Source organism: Medicago truncatula, chromosome 3 (assembly GCF_003473485.1).
Source record: "Medicago truncatula cultivar Jemalong A17 chromosome 3, MtrunA17r5.0-ANR, whole genome shotgun sequence".
Taxonomy (NCBI): domain Eukaryota; kingdom Viridiplantae; phylum Streptophyta; class Magnoliopsida; order Fabales; family Fabaceae; genus Medicago; species Medicago truncatula.
Genome location: NC_053044.1, coordinates 40,817,066 through 40,844,438, shown reverse-complemented (window position 1 = coordinate 40,844,438; position 27,373 = coordinate 40,817,066). Strand labels below are relative to the sequence as shown.

The following is a 27,373-nucleotide window of genomic DNA, read 5'->3' as shown; positions in this document are numbered from 1 at the left end:
TTGGATAAACAATCTCCCTACTAATTAAGATATATTCACGGGCGTTACAAATTTACATATAAGATGTCCATATAAAGTGCCTCCACTATTCAAAATTCATGGATCTGTTACTGGACAAGGTTCCATAGTTCCAGTACTATAGCTGAACTAGAACACCCGATATCAATTCTCAACCCAATCATATTTTTGTTGTTTATTTTATAATTATATATTTTTCTCTGTTAATTATTCATAAAACTTCTCAAAAAATTGTAGGAAAGGTATAGTTATACAATAAATGGCGTGAAATATTTATTGATACATCAATAAATTTAAAGAGTACAAATTCTTGGTCTGAGTGGTCCTCTAAACGTTCTGTTTGTGATACTGATAGTAAATTTATCTACTCATCTAGCCTTTGCACTAAATTTTCTTCAAAAGCCTGCATCACTGAAGCTTAAAATTCACCAAGCAGACACTTGCCACAGAAACAACCCCATTCATCCTCATAACATGCAAACCCAAATAAAGGGCCACTGTGCCCATTCTACTTTAAAAGCACATTACTCTCACCGTATAGGCTAGCTAGGCTCTCAAAAACATAATTATGATTCCCAACAACTCATTCACCTAAAAACCAAGATTCCATTAATATTTCAAACATTTAACCAAGTTATATTGGTCAATGAGCTCTGGTAAATTAATGATGGAAGTGATGGGAAGATATATCGAATTAATTGCAACAACTGTTACTCGGATTTTAGTTAGGAGTATCTCTCTATCAATGGATCATTCCTATTAAAACTAAACTTTATAAATAAGGGAAGGGAAATATGAAGTAGTTCATCACATCGAATTTTTTTAAAATATAATAATTGATTCTATAATGTCGCAACTTCTAAGTTGTATTAATTGTTTAGAAGACTTTTATACTTTTCATTTAATGGTTATTAGGGATGTATTTAATATTTCACAGTTTTTTATAGAGACGTATTTATAAAAATATTTAAAAAATTGCAACAATATATATATGAATGTTTTCTGTTTTTCTTCTTAATAAAGACATGAGAGAGTATTTATAACCGTTTAACAATGATTAGTCTATCAAAGAGTTGTTGAGCATGAAAAGTAATCATAAAATATTTTGTTGACACATTTTTCCTAAATCTACACCATATACTACTGTTTTTGTATTAATTGTTTCTCCGCCTCGAAATCCGACTAATACTAAATCTGAGGGTACTATATAAAGTGTTGGATTTGTGTGTCCAAATATAATTGTTAGGACAAATTATTTATTCTCAACTATATATGCAAAACACAAGTCAAATTTAAAGAGAAAATATATTTGAATGTTCAAATGATGTCAAAAATTAAATGTTCAAATAACACAATCCAATTTCTCTATAAAAAAAAATAACAACACAATCCAATTTAAATTATAACCACTTGCTCAAAGTGTCCGAGAGTCTCTCTCTCACTGCTGAGATCGATCAACCAGATATTTTCGGTTTTTCAAAGCAGTATTTATTCCATCACAAGTTCACAACTCAAGTCACATTAGAGTTAGTTACTACACATGACAATGAAAGGAGGACAGAGAAAGAACCTTCTATACACAAACAATATTCTGTGCATCCTTTTGCTTCAATGGCTTGATCTCTCCTTAGTAAAGAGTGCTAAGGTTCCGGCGATCATAGTGTTCGGCGACTCATCCGTGGATGCCGGGAACAACAACTTCATATCGACGGTTGCTCGGAGCAATTTCCAGCCGTATGGACGTGATTTTCTGGGTGGGAAGCCAACTGGGAGATTCAGCAATGGTAGAATAGCAACTGATTTCATATCAGAAGCATTTGGTATCAAACCATACATACCAGCATACTTGGACCCTAGCTTTAACATCTCACAGTTTGCAACTGGTGTCTCCTTTGCTTCTGCTGCTACTGGTTATGATAATGCCACTTCAGATGTCCTGGTACATTATATATACACATTTAATTAACTTTTATTTTTTATTTTTATATTTATTTAATGCTACTTATAAACTTATGAATTCACTAAATGGTAGTGTTTATTCTCTAGCTATAAAATGCATCTCTTGTGTTTTTCACGGTATTTAATTTTCTTTGTTATTCCTAATTGTATTTCCTCCATGTTTATTTATGAATAAAATGTGTTGAGATCATTTGAATCAAAAAAATCTACAGTAACTAAACCAATCTCAGTGTGTAATGTCTTATAGCAAGAAATTTTGGAGTTGACTACAAAAACCTTAAAAATAGTAAAGTAACAAGATTAATTTAAGGATTTGGTTTCTACACAATACATGCATGACATATTTATTGATTCTGACAGTCCATTTTTTAAATCAATGGTGATTAAAGATTGTTTAGTGAAGATGGCGTGTAAGTTGATCGATCTCAAATCAATTATCGAGATTTATTTTTTAAAAAAGATTATCGAAATTAATTAATGCATGTAAATACAGATCCTTAGTTTAGTAACAATGTGCTAAAATTATAAGCACATTTACTATTATTTTTTGTTGCCATTATAAGCACATTTATTATTATTTTTTGTTGCCATATTTCAGTTTTACTTATCATATGTCATTATATCTTATATATTGCATCATAATATTAATTTTTTTTAAAATATGTGTTTGTAAAAGGAAGAATATTAATGAATTTGAAATCTGGATTTCAGTCAGTTATACCATTGTGGAAGCAATTGGAGTACTATAAAGAATACCAAAAAAAGCTAGGTGCCTATCTTGGAGAAAAAAAGGCAAAAGAGACAATTACAAAAGCATTGTACATAATAAGTCTAGGAACAAACGACTTTCTAGAGAATTATTATACAATTCCTGGCAGGGCATCTCAATACACACCTAGTGAGTATCAAAATTTTCTTGCTGGAATAGCTCAAAATTTCATCCACAAACTTTATGATCTTGGTGCTAAGAAAATATCCCTAGGAGGTTTACCTCCAATGGGATGCTTGCCTTTGGAGAGAACTACTAATTTTGCTGGTGGGAATGATTGTGTGTCCAATTACAATAATATTGCATTGGAATTCAATGGTAAACTCAATAAATTAACCACAAAATTGAAGAAGGACCTTCCTGGGATCAGATTGGTGTTTTCAAATCCCTATGATGTTTTGTTGGGTGTTGTTAAAAAACCTGGCCAATATGGTAAGTTGCTCATAATTTGATTTGCTTAGCAATTTAGCATGGCATGCATACTATAGCACTTTATATTATATTTCATATTCACAATATATATATATAGTTTAAATTGCAATGGTGAATATTAAGATAAAGGTAGCTCAAGACATTGAAGAAGATTTAAACGGAAGGTTTCTGGTTCAATGCCCGAAAGTAACATAATCACTAACTTATTTATATTTATTTGTCTAAAAAAAAAAGAGTAAAATATCATTTCTATTAATATAATTAAAATATTTCTTGATTTAAAATAAAATAAATAAAATATTCTTATGTATGGTGCAGGGTTTCAAGTAGCCTCAATGGCTTGTTGTGCTACTGGAATGTTTGAGATGGGATATGCATGTAGCAGGGCTAGTCTTTTCAGTTGTATGGATGCTTCTAGATATGTATTTTGGGACTCATTCCACCCAACAGAGAAAACAAATGGCATTGTTGCAAACTACTTGGTGAAGAATGCATTAGCTCAGTTTTTGCATTAGGAAATTATTTTGAGTTTTATGTATGTGATAATAAGATAGTGTCAATTATGTATGTGTTTTTTAAATGGATTTCTTTAATAATTTCTACATTTGAATTGTTTGAAGACTATGTAGTAAAATGGTCTTTGTTTACTTTATGTGCAATAATAATAATAATAATGATTTACAACTGATCCGTAAGGTAAGGGAGTTTAAATTCAGACACGTCTCTATGTCCGTAAATGATTGTTGTACAAAAGAGTTTATTTTAACATTTATCCGAAGGAGATGATAAGTGGATTTATTTCTAAACTAGTTTTCATGAAAATAAGACCAATATAGTTTGTTTGTAGAAGAGTTTATTCATGATTTGGTAAATGATTTTTTTTTTTTTTTTTTTTTTTATAAAAGGTAAATGATTGTTATACATAAGGGTTTATATTGGAATATATATTTACTTCTCATAACAATAAGGCATGTATGAAACATATGTTTGAAATACGTCTCCAATGTCTTCTATGTTGGTAAATAAGAGGTAGTATATTCTTGGTAAATGTTTCTATGTTGTTAAATGATTGTTATTTAGAATAATCATGAGCGGTTCCAACACCCGGCGATTCCGACACTTGTTTGGACTCAATCGATACTTTCTGTATATATGGTCCAACCCAATAGCCCATTAACCCACTTAAAAAAATAGGCAAATTGTGAAATTTACGCCGCACAAAAAAAACACATTCTTCTTCTTCTTCTTCTTCTTCTTCTTCTTCTTCTTCTTCTTCAGCTCTTTGTCTCTTTCTCGTCTTAACTTTCTGTCTCTTTTCTTCTTCAATCTCTCTTGTTATTTGGTTGCTCGTTCCCACTCACTCTAAAGGTAAGTCAATTGATTCTCGAATTTCTCCTTCCTTCCTTGTTTTAGGGTTTTAGAACTGAGAATTGTGTTAATTGAAAAATTAGATGTGTGAGGTGGAATTATCATTTACATATCATTCTATTTTACACATCTTTTTGTTATTTTGTACATTGTCGGCGTGAAGTGGAATTTCATGTGTTGATCGAACTTGTTATATTATATGAGATTTCATATGAAATTGGGAATCATCATAATAATTGCCTGCGGCGGGTTTGATAGCTTTAGATTTGTTTTCATTTGGAAGTTAATGTTGAAGTTATTTGGTATCACAAACGAGCTTTCAAAAATCGTGCAAAGAAAAGATCTTAATATTGTGTTTGCCATGGAATTAATTGATGTCGTCAAAGCTCGATTGACCACATTGAGAGAGAGAGAGAGTGGTTGGGATAATTTATTTTTTTATGTCCAAGAATTTTGTGTTGCTAAAGGTATTTCGGTGCCAAATATGGATGAAGAAATACCGATTCGGGGTCATTCAAGACTAGAAGGGGGGACTGTCACTAATCTTCATAATTTTTTTTTATGGTGCTATTGACAAAATATTTGTGAAGATGTTCAAAGTTCGGCTATGAAGATGGTTCAAACTGAGAATCATTTGGTATTTTCATTGGTCTACAAACTCATTGAGTTGGCTTTGGTATTGTCGGTGTCGACAACATCCGTTGAAAGAGCTTTTTCAGCAATGAAGATTATCAAGTCTAAATTTCGCAACAAGATCAACGATGTGTGGTTAAATGACTCGATGATATATTACACTGAGCATGAGATATTCAAGTCATTTGATGATGTTTATATTATTCGAACATTCACTGCAAAGAGGTCTCGGAAATGACATTTGCCTCCTAATTTTATTCAGCACGCTATTGACAGGTTATATTTCATATCTCTTATTTTAAATCGTACTTTTGTTGACAAAGTGACGAACCTCTTTTATTTCGATTTATGAACTATTTATATATTATATCACATGTGAATTTTCGGTTAAAATTTTGCCCAACTCTATAAAAAATTTGACTCCGCCACCGAAAATAATAAGGCATGTCTCTTCGTTGGTAATCAGAACTTTAGAAAGTTTATTTTAACATATATTTCCGTTTAGCCTTTCCTATTATTATTTTTTGGTGTCATCTACACTCTCTTTTATGATCAAATGTGTCAAAATACAGTGTATTTTTTTTTTTTATATAAGATTGTCAAAATACGGAAATTAATTTTCGTAAGTGTATTTACATTGTGGGAAACTAGCTTCCGATAAGATCCTGCATTTTTAGGGGGTTGTATGAGCAATCGCCTTATTTTTATCTCATTTTTGGATTGCTACTTGAGCTAACGTGTATTAGGGGGAGGGGGGTCATTGGTGGTCCTTTGTGTGTCCTTGATGTTTTCAAGTACCAAAATTAAACTCGTCCATGTTAGGGATGCGTTTTCTTGGTGGTTGGGGATGGAATGGTGGTTCTTCCTCTTTTTTTTTCTTCTAACTATAGAGTGGAAAACATCACTTGAAAATTCAAACATATAAAGACGACATTCTGAGATCAAATCTAGACTGTCACAAAAAATGTTCAATCTAACAATCTCGATTATCAGTTGATTTAGGTTTTATAAATATGAATGCTTTGTGAGTATTTTAATATTTTGTTAGATATATTTGTTCAAAAAAAATATTTTGTTAGATATATGAGTACTAGTTAGACTTAAATTTGCTGTGTTTTAATATTTGTTATATATTTTATGATTTATTAAATATCTGAAAAATATTGAATTTGAAATTAAAAGAATAGAGACTAGAAGATCAAATAAAGAATCAGAAACCAAAATTAGTGTGGTCCATGTGTTAAGCAGTTCGAGAGTTCAGGACCCTTTAGCGTGCGTGCGGTGTGTTTGGGTCCGTTCAGCTTGTACATGTGAAAACTCGTTATTTGGGAGTGACAATTCTTAAATGTGTTGCAAATCCTCGAAAAAAATATTGACAGTTGAGTGCAAGTGAGCGCAAATGATACTCTGAAAAACAAACTAAGAAAACTAAATATTGAATTAGATATAAAAAAAAAAACTTCAAACAAATATAATTAAACCCACAAACAGCTATGTTGATCTTGATCATTGAATTAGATACCTTTTTTCCATGTGAAAACAAATATAATTAAATCAACAAACACCTCTACAACATGCCTACTGACCTAGTTTGCACTTCAAAAGTTATTAGAATTGTTTTGCACTATGAAGGTTTTAATTTTCGCTTAGCAAGCGACCTTTGATTACCAACAAAACATAATTGATTAAAAGGAAATTTCGTATTGTTTCTGCATATTCATAAGAAGAAACTTCACAGCATTTGCTTCTTACATGTTTTCTTCTTGATTCATCCCATACTTGTGCATCTCTTCTATTGGTTTGGACTTCATGTTGTTCTTCCTTCAATTTGCCAAGAAAACCTACGGTGACAAATTACAAATTCGTATACTGCAGTGTTGATAATACAAAAAGCGTATTTTCACATTCATGGCAGTAACTCTAATCACTGTTTCTTCACTTTTGTCACGTTACAACTTTAACATTTCTTTCAGATTTTAATTCTTTGCCTGTAAATCCTGACCAGAAATACAATTACAAGTAGCAAATACAATGCCAATCTGTTTCGACCTCTAACAATAGTTACTTGAAATGTTGCAAAATAAGATCTCAATCTCTAAAAATGTCAGTATGGTTAAAATCACATTGGATTCTAACTATGTGTGACAGTGTACAGTTAAATCTAAAACATTTTTGGAAGAATGCCGACATGTTCTCCAAATAGTATGTGTTTCAACCATGCCTCCCTACGAAGCATTTGCTTCTATGGCAGCATGAAGGAGCTCATCAGGAGTTGCAGCTGGATCAAGGTCCCAACATTTGTCAGGCAAATTGCTTGCTTCCTCCCCCTTCAACAACCACGAAGGCACTTGGTGCGAAAAGCGTAACATTTCCCTTCTTGGTATATATCTAATGGCACTTTTGTCTGCATTTCTCTTGTACACAGTTTTGAACCCATCCAACTTAATAAGGGGGCTAACGCAAAGACCAAGCTCCTCAGAATAATCATCTAGCACCTCCACCATATCATATTGATGCCTTACTTCATCAGGTGTAGATCTGTTCCAATCTGTTGACCAGTTTCTGTAAACAGCCCAAACATCCCCACATTTGGGATATATGCGAACACAGCCACCTCGACCGGCCTTCACCCTGCTTAGAACATGAGAAAAAATGTTAACTTGGTCAACAACATCAGAGGTCATGGCCCTGAAATTTCCACAAGATTTGGTGAAACCTGAAACAAGCCAGTTTACTGGGCCAAACTCACTATCAGTTTTCGAACTCAAGTAACTAATGTTAATCTTGAATGGATTGACAGAGACAACTTCGCGGATCAGACAATACAAACGGGGCATCCCATCCTCCTCATCATACAAGGCCCATATTTGTTTTGGTTTGAAGCACGGCTCTGACCTATCTTTATCGAAATCGTGAAAGTCAGGATCTGGGACAGTAATTGTCACTGGAACCGTTTTCCTATGTTCTAACTGATTATCAGAAACATTCAGAGCTGTTTTAGTGCATATGTCTCCTTTGACCTGACCAACATCGGCTTGAGATTTTTTTCCCTCAATAACAGCGGCTGCAGTTTCAGATGCCAACTTCATCTCTTCCAGTTTCTTCCTTATTTCTGTCCTGGCCTTCTCAATCAATAATTTTCTTGCATCAAAAGCTGGTGCCATGGAATACTGTTTTGTTGGAATTTCACTAGTACTGGAAATCCTCTGGCCATGCCCAACGCTTCCATTACCATTAGCCAAAGCCAACTCTGAAGCACACTTTGAACCCTTTCCTTCATGAACATTTCTTAAACTAGCTCCCAGAACTTTCCTTTTCTTCTCAGGTCTACTCGGCTTAACCTCCTGTGGTTCATTCCGGGAGAATGATACATCTGAACTTATATTGACCACTGTCTCTGTCAAGCAATGCTTCCTATCAGCTCCTGATTTAACTTTTGGTCTTCCCCTCTTTGCTTTCCCGTTGGTTTGACAAGCAGATAAGGTAGTTGATCCATTTTGATTGACGTATCCGGCAGAGCCTAATTGATATGGAACATTTGAAACATACTCATACCCGTGCTTCGAATGGTATCCAGGGACCCCATTACCATTGAAATAGGCACCATTAGTGGGAACATATGTAACTCCATCATATGAATGGCTTCCATAACCACTGCTAGACCCATATGACCAAGGACTATACGGGAATGAACCATTTGCCGGGGCTGTTTCAAGGGCAATGAATATCCCACGGCAATTCTTACAAGAGAGTTTCTTGTTTACATACTTGCGCAGATACTCATACTGAACTTTGCAAGAAGTGCAGATCGTCCAGAAAGTGTCCTGATTACCACCAGAGGCATGAACCGAAGACAAACCCTTGTGATTAACTCCATTCCCAGCACCCAATTGTGCATTTCTCTTCATGTCATAACTACCAGACAGCCTAGCCCATGCCTCAGAAACAAGATGAAACGCCCCATCAGCTCCGACACACTTGTTATTATCAGGGTGGAGCAACCCAGCCATCTTCTTGTACTGTTTCTTCACAGCTTCTATATTTGTCGAAGGATTTAAACCCATAATAGAATACCAATCTAGTTCGCCATTACACGTAACTTGAGAGGCAATGTAAACTTCGAAAGTGGTCACCAATTGAGATATACCCTCCAATCCAGGACACAATGTTTTCGCTTTTAAAGCATAACTTTTTGCTCCAACAAAGTCTCGATGAGAAAATCTTTTCTCAGCATTCTCTATTGCTTTAAGGGCTTCCTCTTTCTTTGCTTCCATCCAAACAACTTCACAAAACCCTTCAGACAAAAGCTAAACCCTGCATAACCCTTCAAACCTCATTTCATCGCCTGCAAACAAAGTGGGAATTAGGAATGAAAACAAAAGAGAAACAGTTAAAGCTCACATTTTATTGCATAATTAAAATCAACATACACAAATGCGGTCCTAAATTAAACGAACTTCAATCATCAACATAAAATTCATGCTTTTAAGGTTGCAAAGAAACCCAAATTTGAACACAAAAATCTTTACCCTAAGAAAACAACAAAAGATAAATAGTAAATTTCTAACTTGACTTTTACTTCTTCATTCCTAAATTTTTCAAAAAAATCAAGCAGTTTCAATTTATAGATCAATAAAAAAAATCACTTTTGTTAAAAAAATATATATATATAAATTCGTTTGAAAATCACGAGCAATTAAATCGAAATTCAGTAAAGTAAAAAGATTACTGTATCAAATTAGGGATCGAAAATATGCAACAAAAACCCCCAAAATTAAAATTATGCTTAATTCAAATTAAAACAACACCAATAACAATATAAAAACAATAAAAATAACAGATTCAATAGATATAAGCATAATTTAGGAAACAGAAAAACTAACTAGGTTTTTGGAGCTGAAATGGAAATTGAAGAAGATTCAGATCGTCACGTGTACTTGAAGAAGCTGAAGTAAAATTAAGCTTGGAACACTGCAAAAATGGGAGGAAGAGAGAATCGTGAAGTGAGTGTGGTGGTGAATGTTGAATCGGGTTCGGGTTAGGGTTTCGAAATGGGTCCGATTTCTTCGATGAATAGGAGTTTTCTGACAGTGCCAGATGAGAATGGTAACAGTATAATCAATAATAATATTAATCTACTTTTTTATTTATATCATCATATCATAAAATATAATCAACATGGTTATCAAAAAAATATTATAAAATACTATAAACTTTTCTCACATTAACGCAACCTAACTTTTTATTTTTTGAATTTTTTTATTTTATTTTTTTGGTCAAATTTTTATTTTATTAATATGGTAACTTTATAAATAATTAATTAATTACTTTTAGATTTTATATTAATATTTTTTTTAAATGTTCAACCACCTGTATTTTCCCTTAAAAAAAAAATACTTGTATTTTTTTAAAATGTTCAACAACCACCTGTACTTTATTAAAGTTTCGTCGAATTTCGTTTACTAATACGCATTTTCCTTATATCAAACATCTTAGAAGAGGTTTCCGTAAACTTAACTCAGTTAGTAAGGACAATGCATAATATATACAAAGTTCAGGATTCAAACCTTAGACATCACAGAAAAAAAATGAAATTATCATTGTAGCTTACAACACTTAATCAACTGTATATCAATGTTAATATTGTCAAACACTTTTATTGATAATTAATAATAATAATCTATTTATATAAATAACAAAGAACATTCGTTCAATCGCTAAAACTAGTAATTTGAGGGCTAGTTTTGTAAATTTCATAAAAAATATTTACTAATTTACATCCATTTTGAATTCTCCTGTGTTGGTTTGGTGGTGTTGGATTGACATCTTGGAGTATATTCTTTTTAAAGTCTCGAGTTTGAATGTTCCCGTAACAATTTCGATGAACTAGTTGACATTTTCAAGAAAAAATTACACTCGCTTTGTTGATTTACATCACCTTATTATAAACACATGTCACACAACAACAACAAAAAAAAGAACATAACACATGTTGGCTTATAAAAAAATAAAAGTAGGAAGAAAAACATGCATACGAGTATGATTTGAGTCATTTAACTTATATATCAATAATATCACACATACTCATAGTCACAAAATTGTTATATGTATGTTCTTAGTCTGAAAACTGAAAAGGTAATAAAATGAATTATCATAAGGTCAATATTCCTAAGGGTATACAAAAATATTGAATTGCAGTTTGGTAAATAAATAAACAAATAAGTTAATTATACTTCTTATCCATTGTTTGTAATTGTAATGTACAGATCTGATCTAACACGTGCTTGAATTCCATGCTGAATAGCAGCAACACTTCACGATTTCACGTTGCCTTAAAACCAATGGGACACATATATTCTTGGGCAAACACTTCAAGAGATATTGTCCCATTCATGTTAACACGTGAAAGTGTGCATCGGATATTTGGAATAATCATAGTATAATCTACTTCCTTCTAAAGACGAAGGTTTTCATAATTCAGTAAATGAAGTTGAATCTATCTTGGTAATCACACTTTAGCTCTTCAGTTGTTTTGTATTGAAAATGTATTGTGTTTGGAATAAGAGGGTTGTTTTCCTCCGCGAAGAAAGAATATATGAATGAAGGTGTGTGTTTACATGGGAAAGGTTAATCCTTTCCCACCATAAGAAAGTTGGATTCGATGATTAGATTAAGTGAAGAACATCTTCTTAACATGTTCTCTCAACACTAGATTTTTCTTCACACTATCTTCCAACAATTTAAAAATTCTGAAAATTAATTTTCAGAAATTAAAAAAATCGAAAATATAAAAAATTCAGATATTTTTTTTTAAAAATTCTGTAATTCATTTATTGAATGTTAGAATTTTTTTTTGAAAAAATAAAATTATTTTAATAAAAATAAAATTTTGGAAACTAAGATAAGTTTTTATTTTTCTAAAAAGAATATATTTTTTAATTTCATAATAAAATAAGATATTCTAAAAAATAAAATAAAAATCCTAAAAAAAATATTTTGAAATTGAAGTTTTTTATTTTTCTAAAAAAAAAAAATTCGGAAAAATAAGGTTTTTGAAATAAAATTCTGGAATTTTTATTTCTTTCTTTTTTTCAAAAAAAAAAAATTCTAACATTCATTCAATAAATGAATTACAGAATTTAAAAAAAAATTATATGAATTTTTTTCGATTTTTTTAATTTCTGAAAATTAAATTTCAGAATTTTTAAATTATTGGAAGATAGTGTGAAGAAAAATCTAGTGTTGAGAGAGCATGTTAAGAATATGTTCTTCACTTAATCTAATCATTGAATCCAACTTTCCCGGGAAAGGATTAACCTTTCCCATGTGAAATGCCACCATGAATGAATTGGTAAGAAAGAAAAGATGGTTAGAGTTGACACTATTGTTTTAGTTTGGGCCTTCATATATTTCACCTTCAAATAAATTAGACAGGTGGACATGAAAATTTTGAAGGGTTATTTAGAGGTGTGTATTCACATGGGAAATGTTAACCTTTTCCCATCATAGGAAAGTTGGATTCAATGATTAGATTAAGTGAAGAACATATTTTTAACATGTTCTCTCAACACTAGATTTTTCTTCACACTATCTTCCAACAATTTAAAAATTCTGAAAATTAATTTTCAAAAATTAAAAAAATATAAATTTTTTTTTTTTAAATTCTGTAATTCATTTATTGAATGTTATAATTTTTTTTTTGAAAAAATAAAATTATTTCAATAAAAATAAAATTTTGGAAACTAAGATAAGTTTTTATTTTTCTAAAAAAAATATAATTTTTAATTTCATAATAAAATAAGATATTCTGAAAAATAAAATAAAAATCCTAAAAAAAATATTTTGAGATTAAAGTTTTTTATTTTTCTAAGAAAATAAAATTCTGGATAATAAGGTTTTTGAAAATATTTTGAAATAAAATTCTGGAATTTTTTTTTTTCATTTTTTCAAAAAAAAAATTCTAACATTCAATAAATGAATTACAGAATTTAAAAAAAAATTATCTGAATTTTTTTTCGATTTTTTTAATTTCTGAAAATTAATTTTCAGTATTTTTAAATTGTTGGAAGATAGTGTGAAGAAAAATCTAGTGTTGAGAAAACATGTTAAGAATATGTTCTTCACTTAATTTAATCATTGAATCCAACTTTCCCATGGTGGGAAAAGATTAACCTTTCCCATGTAAAATGCCACCTTATCTATGGGTGAAAGAGGGAGATGAGAAGATGAGTGGTTGGATCTGATACCGAGTGTCTATAATAAAAATGTGCTCTTCATTTGATCAAAGGGTTTTAAATACATTGTCCCATGGTGGAAAACTCTTTCCCATTACCATTCTAAATGCCACCTAATATCTAACTATCCACCATCTTCTTGCTTGCTTCCACCACCTCATTGGTCTTTCTCTCTCCTTCTCTACCACCACCAGCAAACTTCAAAATCTTCACTAATCAAACTCAAGCTAACATTCTTCTAATTTTAACATGAACTGTTCGACAATAAATCAACAATAATGAATTATAGAATCCTGTATAAAAATGAAACATTTTAACTAAGAGTGGATTTTCCAATGACTAATTAGCACAAGAATGTTTACCATCCATGACCGGTACCTCCATTTCCGGCGACCTTTTTCTGGCGGCTTTGTTCAGTCCCTTGCAACTTAGATCCATTCGATTTTCTTGTAGAACTAACCGCGGAGGTGACCACAGGAGCCTTCGTTGGCTGTGATTGTCAGAAAAATTCTCCCCGGAATCTCGTCGGTGACACATTTGAAATTCACCATTTTCTGACCCACTTTAATCTTCACTTTCAGTTTTTGTTTTGTAATTCTAATCTATAGTTTTAATATTAGTATGAGTTATTTACTTGTTTTGGGTAATATTTAGAGATATTAATGATAATGTCAATTTTGTTTTTGGGTTGTTTAGCGGTTTAGTGAAAATGGGTGAAAGAGGGAGATGAGAAGATGAGTGGTTGGATCTGATACCGAGTATCTATAATAAAAATGTGCTCTTCATTTGATCAAAGGGTTTTAAATACATTGTCCCATGGTGGAAAACTCTTTCCCATTACCATTCTAAATGCCACCTATTTAGAATGTATGGTTATGGTGCAAAAATAAATTTCGGCATAATGAAATATGACCAAACATACTTATTCACTATGGTTGTTCAATAATATAATTTTGGATTAAATATTATAAAAGTTTGTTAACCATCAAAATAACCAAACTTGCATGTTATTTAATTGGTCAAATACATCTAAATGTCATTTAAGTTTTTTGTTTTTCCTAAAGTGGTCATTTAAAAAATTAATTTTGAAATTTTGAAAATTGTTTATTATTTTTAAATTAATATAAATGAAAAAGCCGTAATTAAAATACTTCCTTCCTTCCCCTCCTCCTCCTCCTCCTCCTCCTCCATTGAAATCCATTTACTTACTTCCCTCCCTTGGGTTGAACCGAACCAAACAGAGTCTTTGCAGATATAAAGAAATTGTATTGTACAAGTATGAAATTTGTTGAATATTTATATAGTAAGTAACGGTTCCAACCGAGTTGAAAGTTGTTGGTGAGTTTGGAGAGTGGAAAGCAACGAAATGGGTCGGTGCTGCCGAGCTGCGTCACGCTCCTCTCCCATTGCTGCTGACGACAACAGGTTTCTTTCTTTCTTTCTTTCCAATTAGGATTAAGAATTATTGTAAACCATGCAATTCAATCTTATACATATGTTGTAATGTTTTTTTTTTTTTAGATCCAAGAGAAAAAAGGTTGCCTTAAATGCTGACAATTTAGAAACTTCATCTGCAGCAGGTGATTTTCATTAACATAAATAATACTTGTTGTTTTTCATGTTAACATCTTCTTCTGTATTATTATTATGTGGCAGGCATGGGAATAACTACTGATGGCAAAGTATCACTATATCACTGTAATTACTGCAACAAAGATATTTCTGGGAAGATTCGCATCAAATGTGCCGTGTGTCAAGATTTTGATCTCTGCATTGAGTGCTTTTCTGTTGGTGTTGAGTTAACTCCTCATAAAAGCAATCATCCGTATCGGGTTATGGTATGAACCCTTCTTTGAGCCAAAGTAATTGCTTTAGTAGTAGTCTATAAATATTGTGCAGTATCTCATTTTTGGAATAAGCTGTTGCAGACATGTTCCATTTGCTTTAATCATCTATGCTTATATATCACTTCTCTCATGAAGGGCGCTTTTCAGAACTCTGTTCTGTGCATAGGGCAAACTTTCTTCCTTTTATGGCTACCATAATGAGATAAACACTGAATGAAAGTTCTCAACTCTTTCTTGATTTGTGTATCTTTTAAAGCTGAAGGCAATAAAATATCATTATGATTGAAGCTTCCAGCATGGATGAATAATGAATCAGTGTATTACTTTAAGTTTTAAAATATATTTCTTTTCACAGGATAATCTATCTTTTCCGCTTATATGTCCAGATTGGAGTGCAGAGGAAGAGATGTTACTTCTTGAGGTATTATCTTCTTTCTTCTTACCTGCTACACGTTAAATGTTGTTTGTATATCTACTATATTTCTTATTATCAAAATTGTTTATCATAACAAGCTTGTTTCATTTTAGGCCCTCGACATGTATGGATTTGGGAATTGGAATGATGTTGCAGACAACATTGGAACGAAAAGCAAATCTCAGTGTATTGACCACTATAATACTGTATATGTGAATTCACCATGTTTTCCTGTACCTGTAAGTCTATTCGACAACTCTGTTATTGATAGCATAGATGCGACCTGTGTTTGAATGCATGGTGTAATTGTTTGTATGTGCACATAGGATTTGTCTCATTTTTCGGGAAAGAACAAAGAGGAACTCCTTGCCATGGCAAAGGGAAATCAAGTCAAGAAAGGTTTGCTTCTTAATGATCTAAATTACAGTTTGTGTAGATTTTGCATGCTTGAATTGGTTACTTTGTTTTATTCGATGAACCTAAAGACATGCTATGTAACCGAGTGGTTGTGTAGCGAAGGAAAAGAAACTATAGCTATGTGAGTGTAACCAAGGGGGAGTATATAGATCATGTCTACCAAACTTCTTACACGAGTAGCTTATATGCCAATCCCTCCAAGACTTAGTGAATACATCTTCTACCTAGCCTGGTCATTTGAGTTGACATTTTGGTGGTTATGTCTCTGGATAATACCTTCTCTTTGATGAAATGGAAATCCATCTCAATTCTCAAGAGTATAGTTTTCGCACAGAACTTTAAATTCTAGGCAATGTGTAAGGTAGCTTGGTTTTACATCTGTGAGTCCTCTGTAACTTTGCAACTTTTTGAGACAATTGAGCTCACAATGGCCAATGCCAAGGCTTGATTTTTTTCGTTAGCATGTGACTTGCTAAAACCTTTTGTACCTTTTTTTTCTTAGTTTTCCAAGATACGAAGCTATCTTTAATGATTATGCTATACTCGTAAGTAGATCTCATATTAATAGATGAAACTGCCCAATTAGCATATAAATATCCAACAACTTGAGCCACTGTATTCCGATGTCTTTCACAAGGTGAATTTGTTTTCTTACCACAATAATTACAAAAGAGATATATGTCTTGCATGTTGGAAGATCAAGGTTGGTTGTTGTTGTTCTTTTTTTTTTTTTTTTTTTTGAAAAAGTAGAGGTTGGTTATTCTCCAATGCAGTTTCACTGACAGTATCTGTCTGGACCCAGTTTTTGGAAAGTTTGGTTATTAATGGGAGAAACTTATAAGTTGATTGTTTAATTGATGATAATGAACGCAATGTGCATCTTCCACACGCCACTATAGATTCCTGATGAGCAAGCCTATCTAGAATACATTATTTTTACTTACAAATGAATTTCTTTTAGAACATAATAAGTTTAATACTTCAACATGTTGTGTCTATGCAGTCATTTATGTTATCATTCTCTTTGCCTAATTCTAAAAAAAAATATCTTGTGGATTGACTGCGTTTGTAAAATCTGAGGAAAAATTTCTAACTTGTGCTTGTTTTACTGGTCACTTCTCTTTGGATCATCTATAATCTATGCCTGTCTTGTTTTTAAGTGTTAGGGTGCATGATACTGTACTCCCCGATTTGTTGTTTGCATTTTGCAATGTCAAGTTTCATGGATGTTATATTTATAACACAAGCTTTTGTTCCATGTTCCGTTTTTGATGCAGAATTTCCTCCAAATGCAGAGCTGACTCTGAAAGAAGAACCTCTCTTTTCTGATGGAATAAAGTAAACCTTACTAATTTACTCTGATTATTTAAATTTGTTCGTTTATGACTGCTAATCCTTTGTTGCAACATCTCAGCTCTGAAGAATCTAAGAAGGCAGAAACCACTAATCAAACAATGTCTAGGCTAACCTCAGGTACAATCTATAGCTTGAGAAAAATCTTTCTTTACCATTTCGTAATGACATTCTATGTTAATGGGTATAATTTATATGGGTGATATGAATTCAGCACACGATAAAGCTCTTTCAAGTTCAATCAAGAAGGCTTCCAATGTGAGCCAGAATAATGATGGAGTTAAGGTGGAAGGTATGTTTCTGAGTATCGAATGAAAGTTACCGACCCTTATTTTGTTGCAGAAGTAGGAATTTCTATTGATGAGTTTGCTGCTTTTGACAGTAATATAAAAATTGGGTAGTTTGGGAATTTTGAACATCTAAATTTTTGTTGTCTCTCGAGAATTTCAGACGTTAATTTTGATCTTCAAATATTATTTCATTAAATTTGTCTGTGAGGGATAATATTTTTATCGTAGTAGTACAAATGGGAATCTATCAATGACACAAAAATCATCATCAGAGAACCAGTTTGATGCCACTGATCTTTCATTAATCAAATTAATTTTTGGAAAGTCTTTAACATACCTGATAAAGGGTTTACTATTTTTTTATAAGTGATAAAAGGTTTACTATGATTGCTTTTGGAATTTAATCCTGGACAAACTATGGGATAACAAAACCTTATTACAAACACAGCCTCGGGCTTGAAGGCTTAATACTGTTTCTATTGAGATTTGAGATCTTTTACAAAGCCGATCCTACAGTCTTTAGAGATTTCCTTAACTATAGTGATGCAATAATTGTGGAATATATTTCCTCTTACCCTAAGCACAACATACAACAAGGAATGTATATGGTTTTAAACAAGTACAATGCAATACAAAGTAGTGCAAAGGACATAATTACTCAGACATTAAACATATTCATAATACAGTTTTATACACTGTCCTCAAGATGTTAATCATACCCAACTTGTTAAAAAGCTAATCAACCCTACTCCTGTTATATGTTTATTTTGAGGATCTCAGCTATTTATTATATCCGGTTTCTATTCCTAACACATCCCATGGACACACGTCCCTGTTGGATCTTTTCTTAAACAAAATAGCAGTTGATTTCGTTTTTTTTTTCTTCTTCTTGAATTATTATTGTTTTTTCCTTGAATTATTGGGTTTGCAGCAATGTCCTGACCCTTCAACGTTGTATCCATATTTGAATTTGGGTTGGGCCTATTTCAACTCACAAATTCGGCTTGTAAGGTGAGATACGTCTTCTACTTGCAAACATTTTTTCAGACCATTCAAGCTCATATGATTGAACGTCTGTCACGTAAGCCGAGTGACCCGATAATGAGTAGTCGAATAGGTCTAGGTTAATCGTTGATGCCATCTTTATATTTGAATTGAGCCTAAAAATTTCATAAAATCCGGTTATAAGATGAGAGATGTCTCTCGCTTGTGAACACTTCTTCAGATATATTCCATTTATTGGGAGACTCCCAGAAGTCGGTATGAAAGATATTTGGAGTTGGAGGTCCCGGGTTCAAACCCGGGGAGGGACCTCCAACTCCAATTCAATGTAGTTATTATTATTAACCAAATCGGGTCCCAGTCTCCTTCACTCCTCTGTGTTCTTGAGTCTTCCTGAATTTTTTTTATTTTTTATTTATTTTTAATTTGGCATCTGCTAACAGTAATACACACTTGGCTCTTAACACAAATAGTTCAGGTTTTAATGTCATATAATATTTTAATGTTTCATACTTTTGAATATCTAGTCTATATCGTCACATGCTTACTAAACCGGTAAATTAGAGAACACACATTTCTTGTACTAATACATTCAATTGCTTTATTTTTTTGTTAGTAGAATCTCAAGCAGGTCGGAGCATCGGTGAAAAGAAACCTAAATTATCTGGGGAATATAGGCCTTCTATGAAAGTGTTGAGTGGGTACAATTCTAAGAGAGGTGACTTTGATATTGAATATGACAATGATGCTGAGCAAGTTTTGGCAGAAATGGAATTTTTGGACACTGATACTGAAGCTGAACGTGAAATGAAACTGCAAGTGCTCCGTATTTACTCAAAAAGGTATGGATACTTTATATTATTGTCAAATGAAAAGGTTTATTGTTCTTCCCAACAAATGAAAACAAAATTAACCATCTAAAAATGGTCCTGGAAGAAATTATGTAAATTTCTAGATTGTTTGCATCTAAACTAGTTTTAAGCTTTTCCCTCGGATTACCTGATTCTGAGTTAACACGACATCTGTCACTGTAGCATTTCTTTGAATTGTAAGCAACACACATATCCTTGTATTGCCACAATCCTGTATCTTTTAGGGTATATTTGGATTCAATTTTTCTTTTGTTTTCCTCCATATCTGATATGCAAGTATGAAAATTTCTTGACAGGTTAGATGAACGAAAGCGCAGAAAAGATTTTATACTTGAAAGAAATTTACTTTGTCCCAATCCTTTTGAGAAATATCTCTCACCTGAAGAGCTTCAAATATGCGAACAGTACAAGGTCTTCACGCGATTTCACTCAAAAGAAGAGCACGAGGAGTTGCTAAAAACCATTATTAAAGAACACCGACTTGCCAAAAGAATACAAGAGTTAAAGGTATTACATTCTACTATGCATTCTGCTGCAGTCAACATGCTTTATCTGCATATATTGCAGTTATTTCCTCTAGTTTATAAAGGGTGACTGGGGATATAATGCTGCCTGAACTTGAAACAGAGTTCCTGTTCCTTCTTTTCACCAACTCCTGCTACTACAGATTTTGCATCCTACCTCAACTGAAAAGTAGTATGTTGCGTTTGACTGCGATTTTGTTCGATCTCACTGTGCCCCATAGAACTTCCCATAGAAAAAGGTTGAGTTACTACAACCCCCCTCTGGTCACACAGTTCACTCATAATTTGATTCGTCAAAATAGAGGACCCTCGAGCTTGGTTTGGATTATGCCTGCTGTGTGATCCAGTTTTCGTTTTATCAATCGCACCACCGAGTGGTGATGGTAGGGGGTTAATGTGCCACTAGTCTACAAGTTTTGATTAGTTTAGGAGGGGGATATGCTGGTGAGTTTCAAAGCAAGAGATGCTTTCTGCACATGACCCATAGTTGGAGCTGCAACTTGAATTTTCGCATCATATCAATTATAGTCACATGACTCATCTGTCAAAGTGTGCTGATATGACTCCATTTCCATTTGCAATATCTTGCAGGAAGCCAGAATTGCTGGCTGTGTAACTGCTGCTGAAGCATATCAATTTATTGAACAAAAGAGGACAAAAGAAGCCGAACAAGGTGACTGTAAAGAAAGTGGTCAGATTGGAACAGGTGGCAAGACTTCACAGAGACCAAATGTTTCCAAAGTAGAGCTTGGTAGTAGCCCGCGCAGTATCCATAAGGGCACTACAGAATCATTTCCTGGTATCAAGGATGCGCCAGCTGCCATACAAGATATCGCAAGGACACTAGAAGAATGGGATATCAGTGATTTTGATGGGGCTGAGTTGCTCTCTGAATCTGTAAGAGATTTTTCTCCCTTGGTTTTTTAGCACTTCATTTGTCTTTTAATGTTGCTATTTCTTTATTAGCTTTGATTGGCCTTTTAATTTTATTTTGGAACGAGGCTATGTACCTCTGACCCTCCCTTCCCTACACCTGACAATGGTGGGATTTTTTGCAATGGCCTGCCTTCAGTTTATTTGGGCTGTGGTGAGCGTTCTATTTGATTGGTTGACATTGATTAACATGCAGGAAATAAAGCTTTGTAACGATATCAGAATGTTGCCGCCACACTACCTCAACATTACGCGGATTATGCAATTAGAAATTTCAAATGGCAGAGTAACCAAGAAATCTGATGCATATCCACTGTTCAAGTTCTCTCCAAGCAAGATTGATAGAATTTATGACATGCTTGTGGAAAAAGGAGTTGTTCAAGAAAAATGATATGCTTTATATTCTGTAATGGTTATAATTTATAAGGTCATTTTTGTATGATTTTATATCTCTTTAGCTTTTTGCCCCATACAGAAATAATTAGAAGACAAATATAGTTAATGCACACCTACCAGAAAATAAGAACTGAAATAACTTATTTTAATATGCCTGAGTTGTGTACACATCATTCATCCTATTGTCACTTCTTTTCTGCGATATTGATTTATTTTTATTGCATTCATTCGATGGATCATTTTTGGTCCTTTTGTGATTTATTCTTAGTCCACACTTTTGTACATACATAGGAATTACGGTAGTGTTTAGAACATACCATGACATACACGGTGTTGTGAGTAATTGTGTAGTCGCAAAAGTTTAGACAACATTCGGACACAAAATATACACCATTTAATGATTTTAAAAATATAAATTAATTATTTCTTCATAATATTTTTCGGTGTTCAAATGGGGTGCCTAAGCTCTTGTGACCACACAAGATTAACTCCGGCGTAGCATGCTTAATAGAGCACTTAATCTAATGATTTATTTCAAACTCATAATCCTCCATCACCTCTTTCACCTTGTTCACGTATTTTGCAAGAGTAAAGAATTGGAAGGAGAGAACATACTCTGATGCTTCTGAGAAGAAAAGAAGAAGTTCAAAAGGAAAATCAAATCAAATATTTCAAAGTAAAACCAAATGCGATTATTCAAATTAATAACAACTGCTTAAGCAAATCATCCCTTATATTTATTTATTTATTTATTTATTTATTGACTTCTATAACTCATTATTATTTTTAATCATGGCTTCATAGTGACACCCGCCATAACAAACACTAGAACGATATTCCTTATGGTTAGGTATCAGTCAGATAGCACTATTATAATTGATATTGTGTCTTGAAAATCACCTTTTGTTTTATAACCTTTAAATTTAACAACCTTATTGGTAATATAATATTGTCAAATCTATGATGAAATGGGTTCCATATGTCTGCCATCATGAAAACTGTCTACTTTGGGCAAAGTTGTTGCACCATATTGAAAGGCTTAAGCACACCCATCATTACTTTGAGGGTGTTGATCATCCATAGAAACTATTTAATTTTCTAGGCAATTGATATTAGTTATTCAATACAAAGGCAGCACAATATTCACGAGTGTTCAAATTACAAGACATTTTATGTAATCATTATTCTTTCTAAAATATAGCGGGACATGAACTGGGATAAAGTTCAGTCAGGGTTGGTAGTATTTGGACTCTGACTCAATGCGATATGTAAAGCTTACTTATGTATTCAATGGGTGGGTTATCTTAATGCTAAAGTAAAAGAAATTGATAATTTTGTAACCAAAAAAAGAAACTGATAATTTATCAATCATTCCCCTTATCCTCGTGAGCATAGCTTAATTGGTATGGACAATGCATAAAATATACAAGATCTGGAGTTCAAATCCCGACCACCAAAAAAAAATAAAATCAATCATTCACCTTATATAGATTAAATTACACTATAAAAAATGTGCCTCCGATAAACATTGGTGCATCGAGCAAGCATGAAAGAAATATATTACACATGAGATAATGTCATGGTATCTAGATAAAATAAAATAAAAGTTTAAATATCGTACACATCATCTAAGGATGCGTTGTCACATCAATTAATGAAACATTATAAGTCATGTGTTTTTAACTTATTAGATAATGTGGTATCCCATCATTAGATGCATGTGTAATTTTCTTTTTACATTGATGATTTATATAAATTAAACTCACAAGACAATGTCATATAAAAATGTATAGTTCCTTGTTAAGAAAAAAACATGTATAAAATTATCCTACAAGAAGCTATGAATGTTTTTTTTTTTTCTTCTTAAAATGGAGTTTGAAAAACTGTACAGCTTAATTCTAAACACATGTGTAATTTGATATGAATGCACTTGAGTTTGAATTCAATATTCTTCACTTCTCAACACTTAATATGTGTGAATTTTATCTTTAGATTATTTAAAAAAAAAGTATTAATTTAATCTTATAATATAGTTAACTATTAGCTAATGGTACAAAGCTTATCATGCTAGTTCTCTCTGAAAATATTTTATCTCATTACAAATAAATTTTCGCGTGTTTACATTCATGTAGTCTTTTACTTTCTCTATTCCAAAATAACCGATCAATTTACAAAAAAAATAGTTTTAAAATGACTTACTCGTTTTAATTTTCAACACAACATTAATATAATTATTCTTTTTTCTAACGGTACAATCTAATTAGTATTACTTACATCACCCTCAATTCAATATCTTCTATTTTATATTTACAGTAGAAGTGAATACATCAATACAATACAAGAGTCTTTTAATTTAGTGGCAGATTCAAGCATGCAAACAATTTTGGTTATTTTGTGCAGAACGTTGTTCTCTTGGTGCCCTCTTTGACAGACAGGTTCCTTTAATAGAAAGAACAAATTAACATTAACATTGGGATATAACCTAAAAAGAGAACATGATCAAACATTGTAATTTTCAAGATCCAGTTAAACAGCTAATGATCCTAGGTATAAATTAATTAAATTAATATAGTACAAGTGCCATGTGTTGATCTCATATGCTGGCACATGGCTTCTCTTATTTCAAATTAAAATGCTGGGAAGCCAGGGTTTTTGAAGAGTTTTTCACGTCAATCACTTACTTACACACCATATGCTACCAAATTGCCATTACAAGAAACAAATCCACTTTTTTTATTATCTTAATGACTTGGAAACTGTTTTTCTTTTTTGAAGGATTCTATATATAGCATGTTGTTAATTTAATAGTTACTACTAGTAGTACATTAAGGTTGTTATTTTCACACAGATATCAACAGAATATTCACTTCAACACTTAAAAGTATCAAAGAATATTCTTGTTCTTGAAAACCTTTATAAAATCCAAATCAAAGCACTATTATAACCAATTACCTCATTGTATTTCTCTTTCTATTCTAAAATCACTTGTCTCCTTGATTTACCTTAAACTGACATGCCAATATTTCATGTTTTAAAGTACATGCTGCCAAATGTTTCTTCTTCCTATCTAACTAACCTATAAATAATATTGTTTTTGATTTTTTAACACTTGTTTTAAATTCATTTATGCATATAAAAAATATTGTTATTTTTGATAAAATCATTTTTTTTTTTGTAATATATTCAACTATTTAATATCTTATTTTATATATTTCTCTCCCTCCAATAAATAGTTAAGAATATTTTTCACAAAGCAATAGTTAAGAACATTTTTTTTTTAAAAGTAACATAGAAAAATAAACTAAAAGAGTAGTAAGTAAAAAGTCTTCTTCATAATTTTGGTATTATTTTAATTTGCTTTTTTTCTTTTGACAACACTTTTTTCTTGGTATATGCTTTTTGAAATTGATGGGGTGGGAAAGCAAAGTAACATACCAAATGCTCTCTTGCTACTTTTGCTTATTGAGGATTGTATCCTCATGGTTATGGATTGCTTCTCCCTTTGCTCTCTTGATGTTTTTTTCAACTTACAAACTTGTTGGATTAGGGTTTTTCTCACTCTTCTTCTCATCTATGGCAATTCTTTTGTCTACTCTTCTCTACATATGGAAATACAAACTAGTGCAAGTTGATGAAAATTTTGCAACAACTACAATGCTCATGAATGAATCTATGATTGAAGCAATGGAAAGAAAAGAAGAACATCAAGCTAGTGATATTGGTGTTGTTGATATTTATGACTCATATTCTGAGTTAGATGGGTCAATTTCTGATGAGGAAAATCTCATAGAAATTGCACTTCCAAGTGGACACTTTATGGATCAACAGAAACAAGAGTTCAAGTACAATAAGTGCAGTTTACAGCAGCAGAAAAATTTGATGGAATTGTTGGCAGAATATAATGAAATGTATGAGGAAGAGAATTTAATAGAGATTGACTTATCCATTGGTTCAATCAAGTGCTCAAGGTTTGAAAATGAAACATAATCATCATACAAGTATAATTGGTACCTTTTTCAAAAGTTTAATGTTTGTTGTATCAAGTTTTTTCATCCACCTGCTTTATATATTTGGTGGATTTGGAATGTAAAAATGGTGTTGCTGTTAATGTTGTGAAGTATATGAAGTTAATGTCACTCACAATTTATTTTAATATTTCTTTTTTTATATATAATGTTACTCACAAACTTTGGATACTTATTAAAGGGGAAATGACTTTGGAACCTATACTAGTATAAATTACTCTAAACTATTAATCGTGCATTTTTTGCTGATAATAAATAAAGAAGCCATTATGAGGCAACCCAGACCTAGAGTCCTGCACCTCATAGGAAGTATGGCTGATCATAATTATTTGACATAATATTTGAGCACATTCACGTATTTGTAAAAAGATAAAAGATAAAAGAATTAAATAATATGTATTTTTTAAATAATTAATTATATTGATACTCTCTTTGTCCCACAATAAGTAAGTTAGTTCATTGTTTTACGTATGTTAATGCATAATTTTGATCTTTAATATCTTTAAATATTTATCACCAAAAATTATAAAAATTGATATTTTAAAAATAGTCATCGTGACAAATCTGACAACAATTTATATACTACAATTTATTTTTATATATTAGTAGAAAATACGATTAAAATACGTTGTGTGAATAATGTACATAATCAAATTGGATCATTCATTATGAAACGGAGGAAATATACATATATTTTGGCGTGTGTGTTCAAATGTTGTGCACATATTATTGTGACCATATAAGTATTTTTTCTGCGCCTCATTGTCCAATACTGTGACGAGTAGGTGTTACTATATAATAAATAAATAGAGAAAAAATAAATTAATCAAATTCCATTTCACAATTGCAAAAAATTAATTAAATTAATGATTCTTGACTACAACAATCCAATCTTTTTTTAAAAACATAAATTAAAATGCAAAAACATCACATGAGAAACTTGACATCCTAATTAAGTTGGTCTTCTAAAACTACTAAATATTATTTGCAACACCCTAAAAAAGTTTTTTTTTTTAAACTCTGTATGGATTTATCCACCGAAATTGACACTAGAGGAAATCGAACCTGACACTTTGAGAAGAGCACATTCCAAAATCTCAAACTAATCATTAGGCCAATCCCAAATGAACTACTTTGATAAAGTTATTAAAATAAAATGATATGATAAAACAAGAACGTCGGGGGACTAGCCAACCTTAGTAAAAATCTAAACTATATGAAGGTCAAACCACTCGAATCAACAATCCAATTAACTATAGAGCCATGCTATTTCAAGGGAAAGAATGCATCCCGAGCGCTTCACGAATTATTTTTAAACCATCGTGATGATGTCGGGATAAATTTTTTCGCTGAATGTAGCAATTCTCTTAACTATATCCATTATAAAAAAGCCAATTCAACCAAATATTAATATGAACTTTTTACGGTATTAAGAATGGCTCATATCCAAAATCTGAAAAATAATTAAATTTCCTGATGATCGTATCATATACTCCATTTGAAAATAATAGTCAATATTCAACAAGGTAATTTAGGTAACATTTCCGAACAATTTTCCAGCATCTTTCTCCTCACGAATATATTCTAATATCAATTTCCACATATCAAGTTATATATGTATGATTTTTTTTTTTGTGAATAATTATATATGTATGATTTCTTCATCTTTAAAAAAAATGTATGATTTCTTTAATATTTTTTTGTTTATATATATATATATATATATATATATATATATATATATATATATATATGTATGTACGGTGTTTTTTTTGTCTAGTAGTCTAGTGATTAGAACTTATATTTTTCAAAGTGAATAAATGGGTGTGTTCGAGATTCGAATTCAGTCCATGCATGTCCTGCCAACTGAGCTATGCTCATGGGAC

The 27,373-nt window shown here is 31.9% G+C and overlaps 4 protein-coding genes across 6 annotated transcripts; 3 read left to right on the top strand and 1 right to left on the bottom strand.

The window, feature by feature from the left end:
- Positions 1–1,437: 1,437 nt before the first annotated feature.
- On the top strand, positions 1,438–3,825 carry LOC11438504 (GDSL esterase/lipase At2g04570). The gene is made up of 3 exons (XM_003601494.3): positions 1,438–1,957; positions 2,689–3,178; positions 3,497–3,825. The coding sequence occupies exons 1-3, from the start codon at positions 1,559–1,561 to the stop codon at positions 3,691–3,693; spliced, it is 1,086 nt and encodes a 361-aa protein (XP_003601542.1). The 5' UTR covers positions 1,438–1,558; the 3' UTR covers positions 3,694–3,825.
- A 3,231-nt stretch (positions 3,826–7,056) lies between these two features.
- LOC11438942 (uncharacterized) lies at positions 7,057–10,310 on the bottom strand. The gene is made up of 2 exons (XM_003601492.4): positions 10,063–10,310; positions 7,057–9,524 (listed from the first exon to the last, which is right to left on the bottom strand). Exon 2 carries the CDS (start codon positions 9,451–9,453, stop codon positions 7,405–7,407), a length of 2,049 nt encoding a protein of 682 aa, XP_003601540.1. The 5' UTR covers positions 9,454–9,524; positions 10,063–10,310; the 3' UTR covers positions 7,057–7,404.
- A 4,264-nt stretch (positions 10,311–14,574) lies between these two features.
- LOC11438940 (transcriptional adapter ADA2a) lies at positions 14,575–21,635 on the top strand. 3 transcript variants are annotated; one of them, XM_003601490.4, is made up of 13 exons: positions 14,575–14,838; positions 14,935–14,993; positions 15,070–15,251; positions 15,616–15,681; positions 15,789–15,914; positions 16,002–16,074; positions 17,370–17,430; positions 17,507–17,565; positions 17,660–17,737; positions 19,357–19,579; positions 19,906–20,116; positions 20,725–21,030; positions 21,263–21,635. In XM_003601490.4, the coding sequence occupies exons 1-13, from the start codon at positions 14,780–14,782 to the stop codon at positions 21,455–21,457; spliced, it is 1,698 nt and encodes a 565-aa protein (XP_003601538.1). In that variant the 5' UTR covers positions 14,575–14,779; the 3' UTR covers positions 21,458–21,635. The 3 variants fall into 3 exon arrangements, with proteins under 3 accessions (XP_003601538.1, XP_024635700.1, XP_024635702.1); XM_024779932.2 differs by having other exon boundaries at positions 19,354–19,579; XM_024779934.2 differs by lacking the exon at positions 14,935–14,993 and having other exon boundaries at positions 19,354–19,579.
- Positions 21,636–24,884: 3,249 nt separating this feature from the next.
- On the top strand, positions 24,885–25,557 carry LOC11429060 (uncharacterized). Its single transcript, XM_003601489.3, has one exon. It carries the CDS (start codon positions 24,901–24,903, stop codon positions 25,447–25,449), a length of 549 nt encoding a protein of 182 aa, XP_003601537.3. The 5' UTR covers positions 24,885–24,900; the 3' UTR covers positions 25,450–25,557.
- Positions 25,558–27,373: the final 1,816 nt, after the last annotated feature.

Bases quoted from the DNA above. Each gene is read 5' to 3' on its own strand.
- LOC11429060 (XM_003601489.3), top strand. From the start codon at position 24,901: ATGCTCTCTTGCTACTTTTGCTTATTGAGGATTGTATCCTCATGGTTA.
- LOC11438504 (XM_003601494.3), top strand. From the start codon at position 1,559: ATGACAATGAAAGGAGGACAGAGAAAGAACCTTCTATACACAAACAAT. The intron at 1,958-2,688 runs GTACATTATATA...TCTGGATTTCAG, and splicing joins ATGCCACTTCAGATGTCCTG to TCAGTTATACCATTGTGGAA. The intron at 3,179-3,496 runs GTAAGTTGCTCA...TGTATGGTGCAG, and splicing joins TAAAAAACCTGGCCAATATG to GGTTTCAAGTAGCCTCAATG.
- LOC11438940 (XM_024779932.2), top strand. From the start codon at position 14,780: ATGGGTCGGTGCTGCCGAGCTGCGTCACGCTCCTCTCCCATTGCTGCT. The intron at 14,839-14,934 runs GTTTCTTTCTTT...TTTTTTTTTTAG, and splicing joins ATTGCTGCTGACGACAACAG to ATCCAAGAGAAAAAAGGTTG. The intron at 19,580-19,905 runs GTATGGATACTT...ATTTCTTGACAG, and splicing joins CTCCGTATTTACTCAAAAAG to GTTAGATGAACGAAAGCGCA.
- LOC11438942 (XM_003601492.4), bottom strand. From the start codon at position 9,453: ATGGAAGCAAAGAAAGAGGAAGCCCTTAAAGCAATAGAGAATGCTGAG.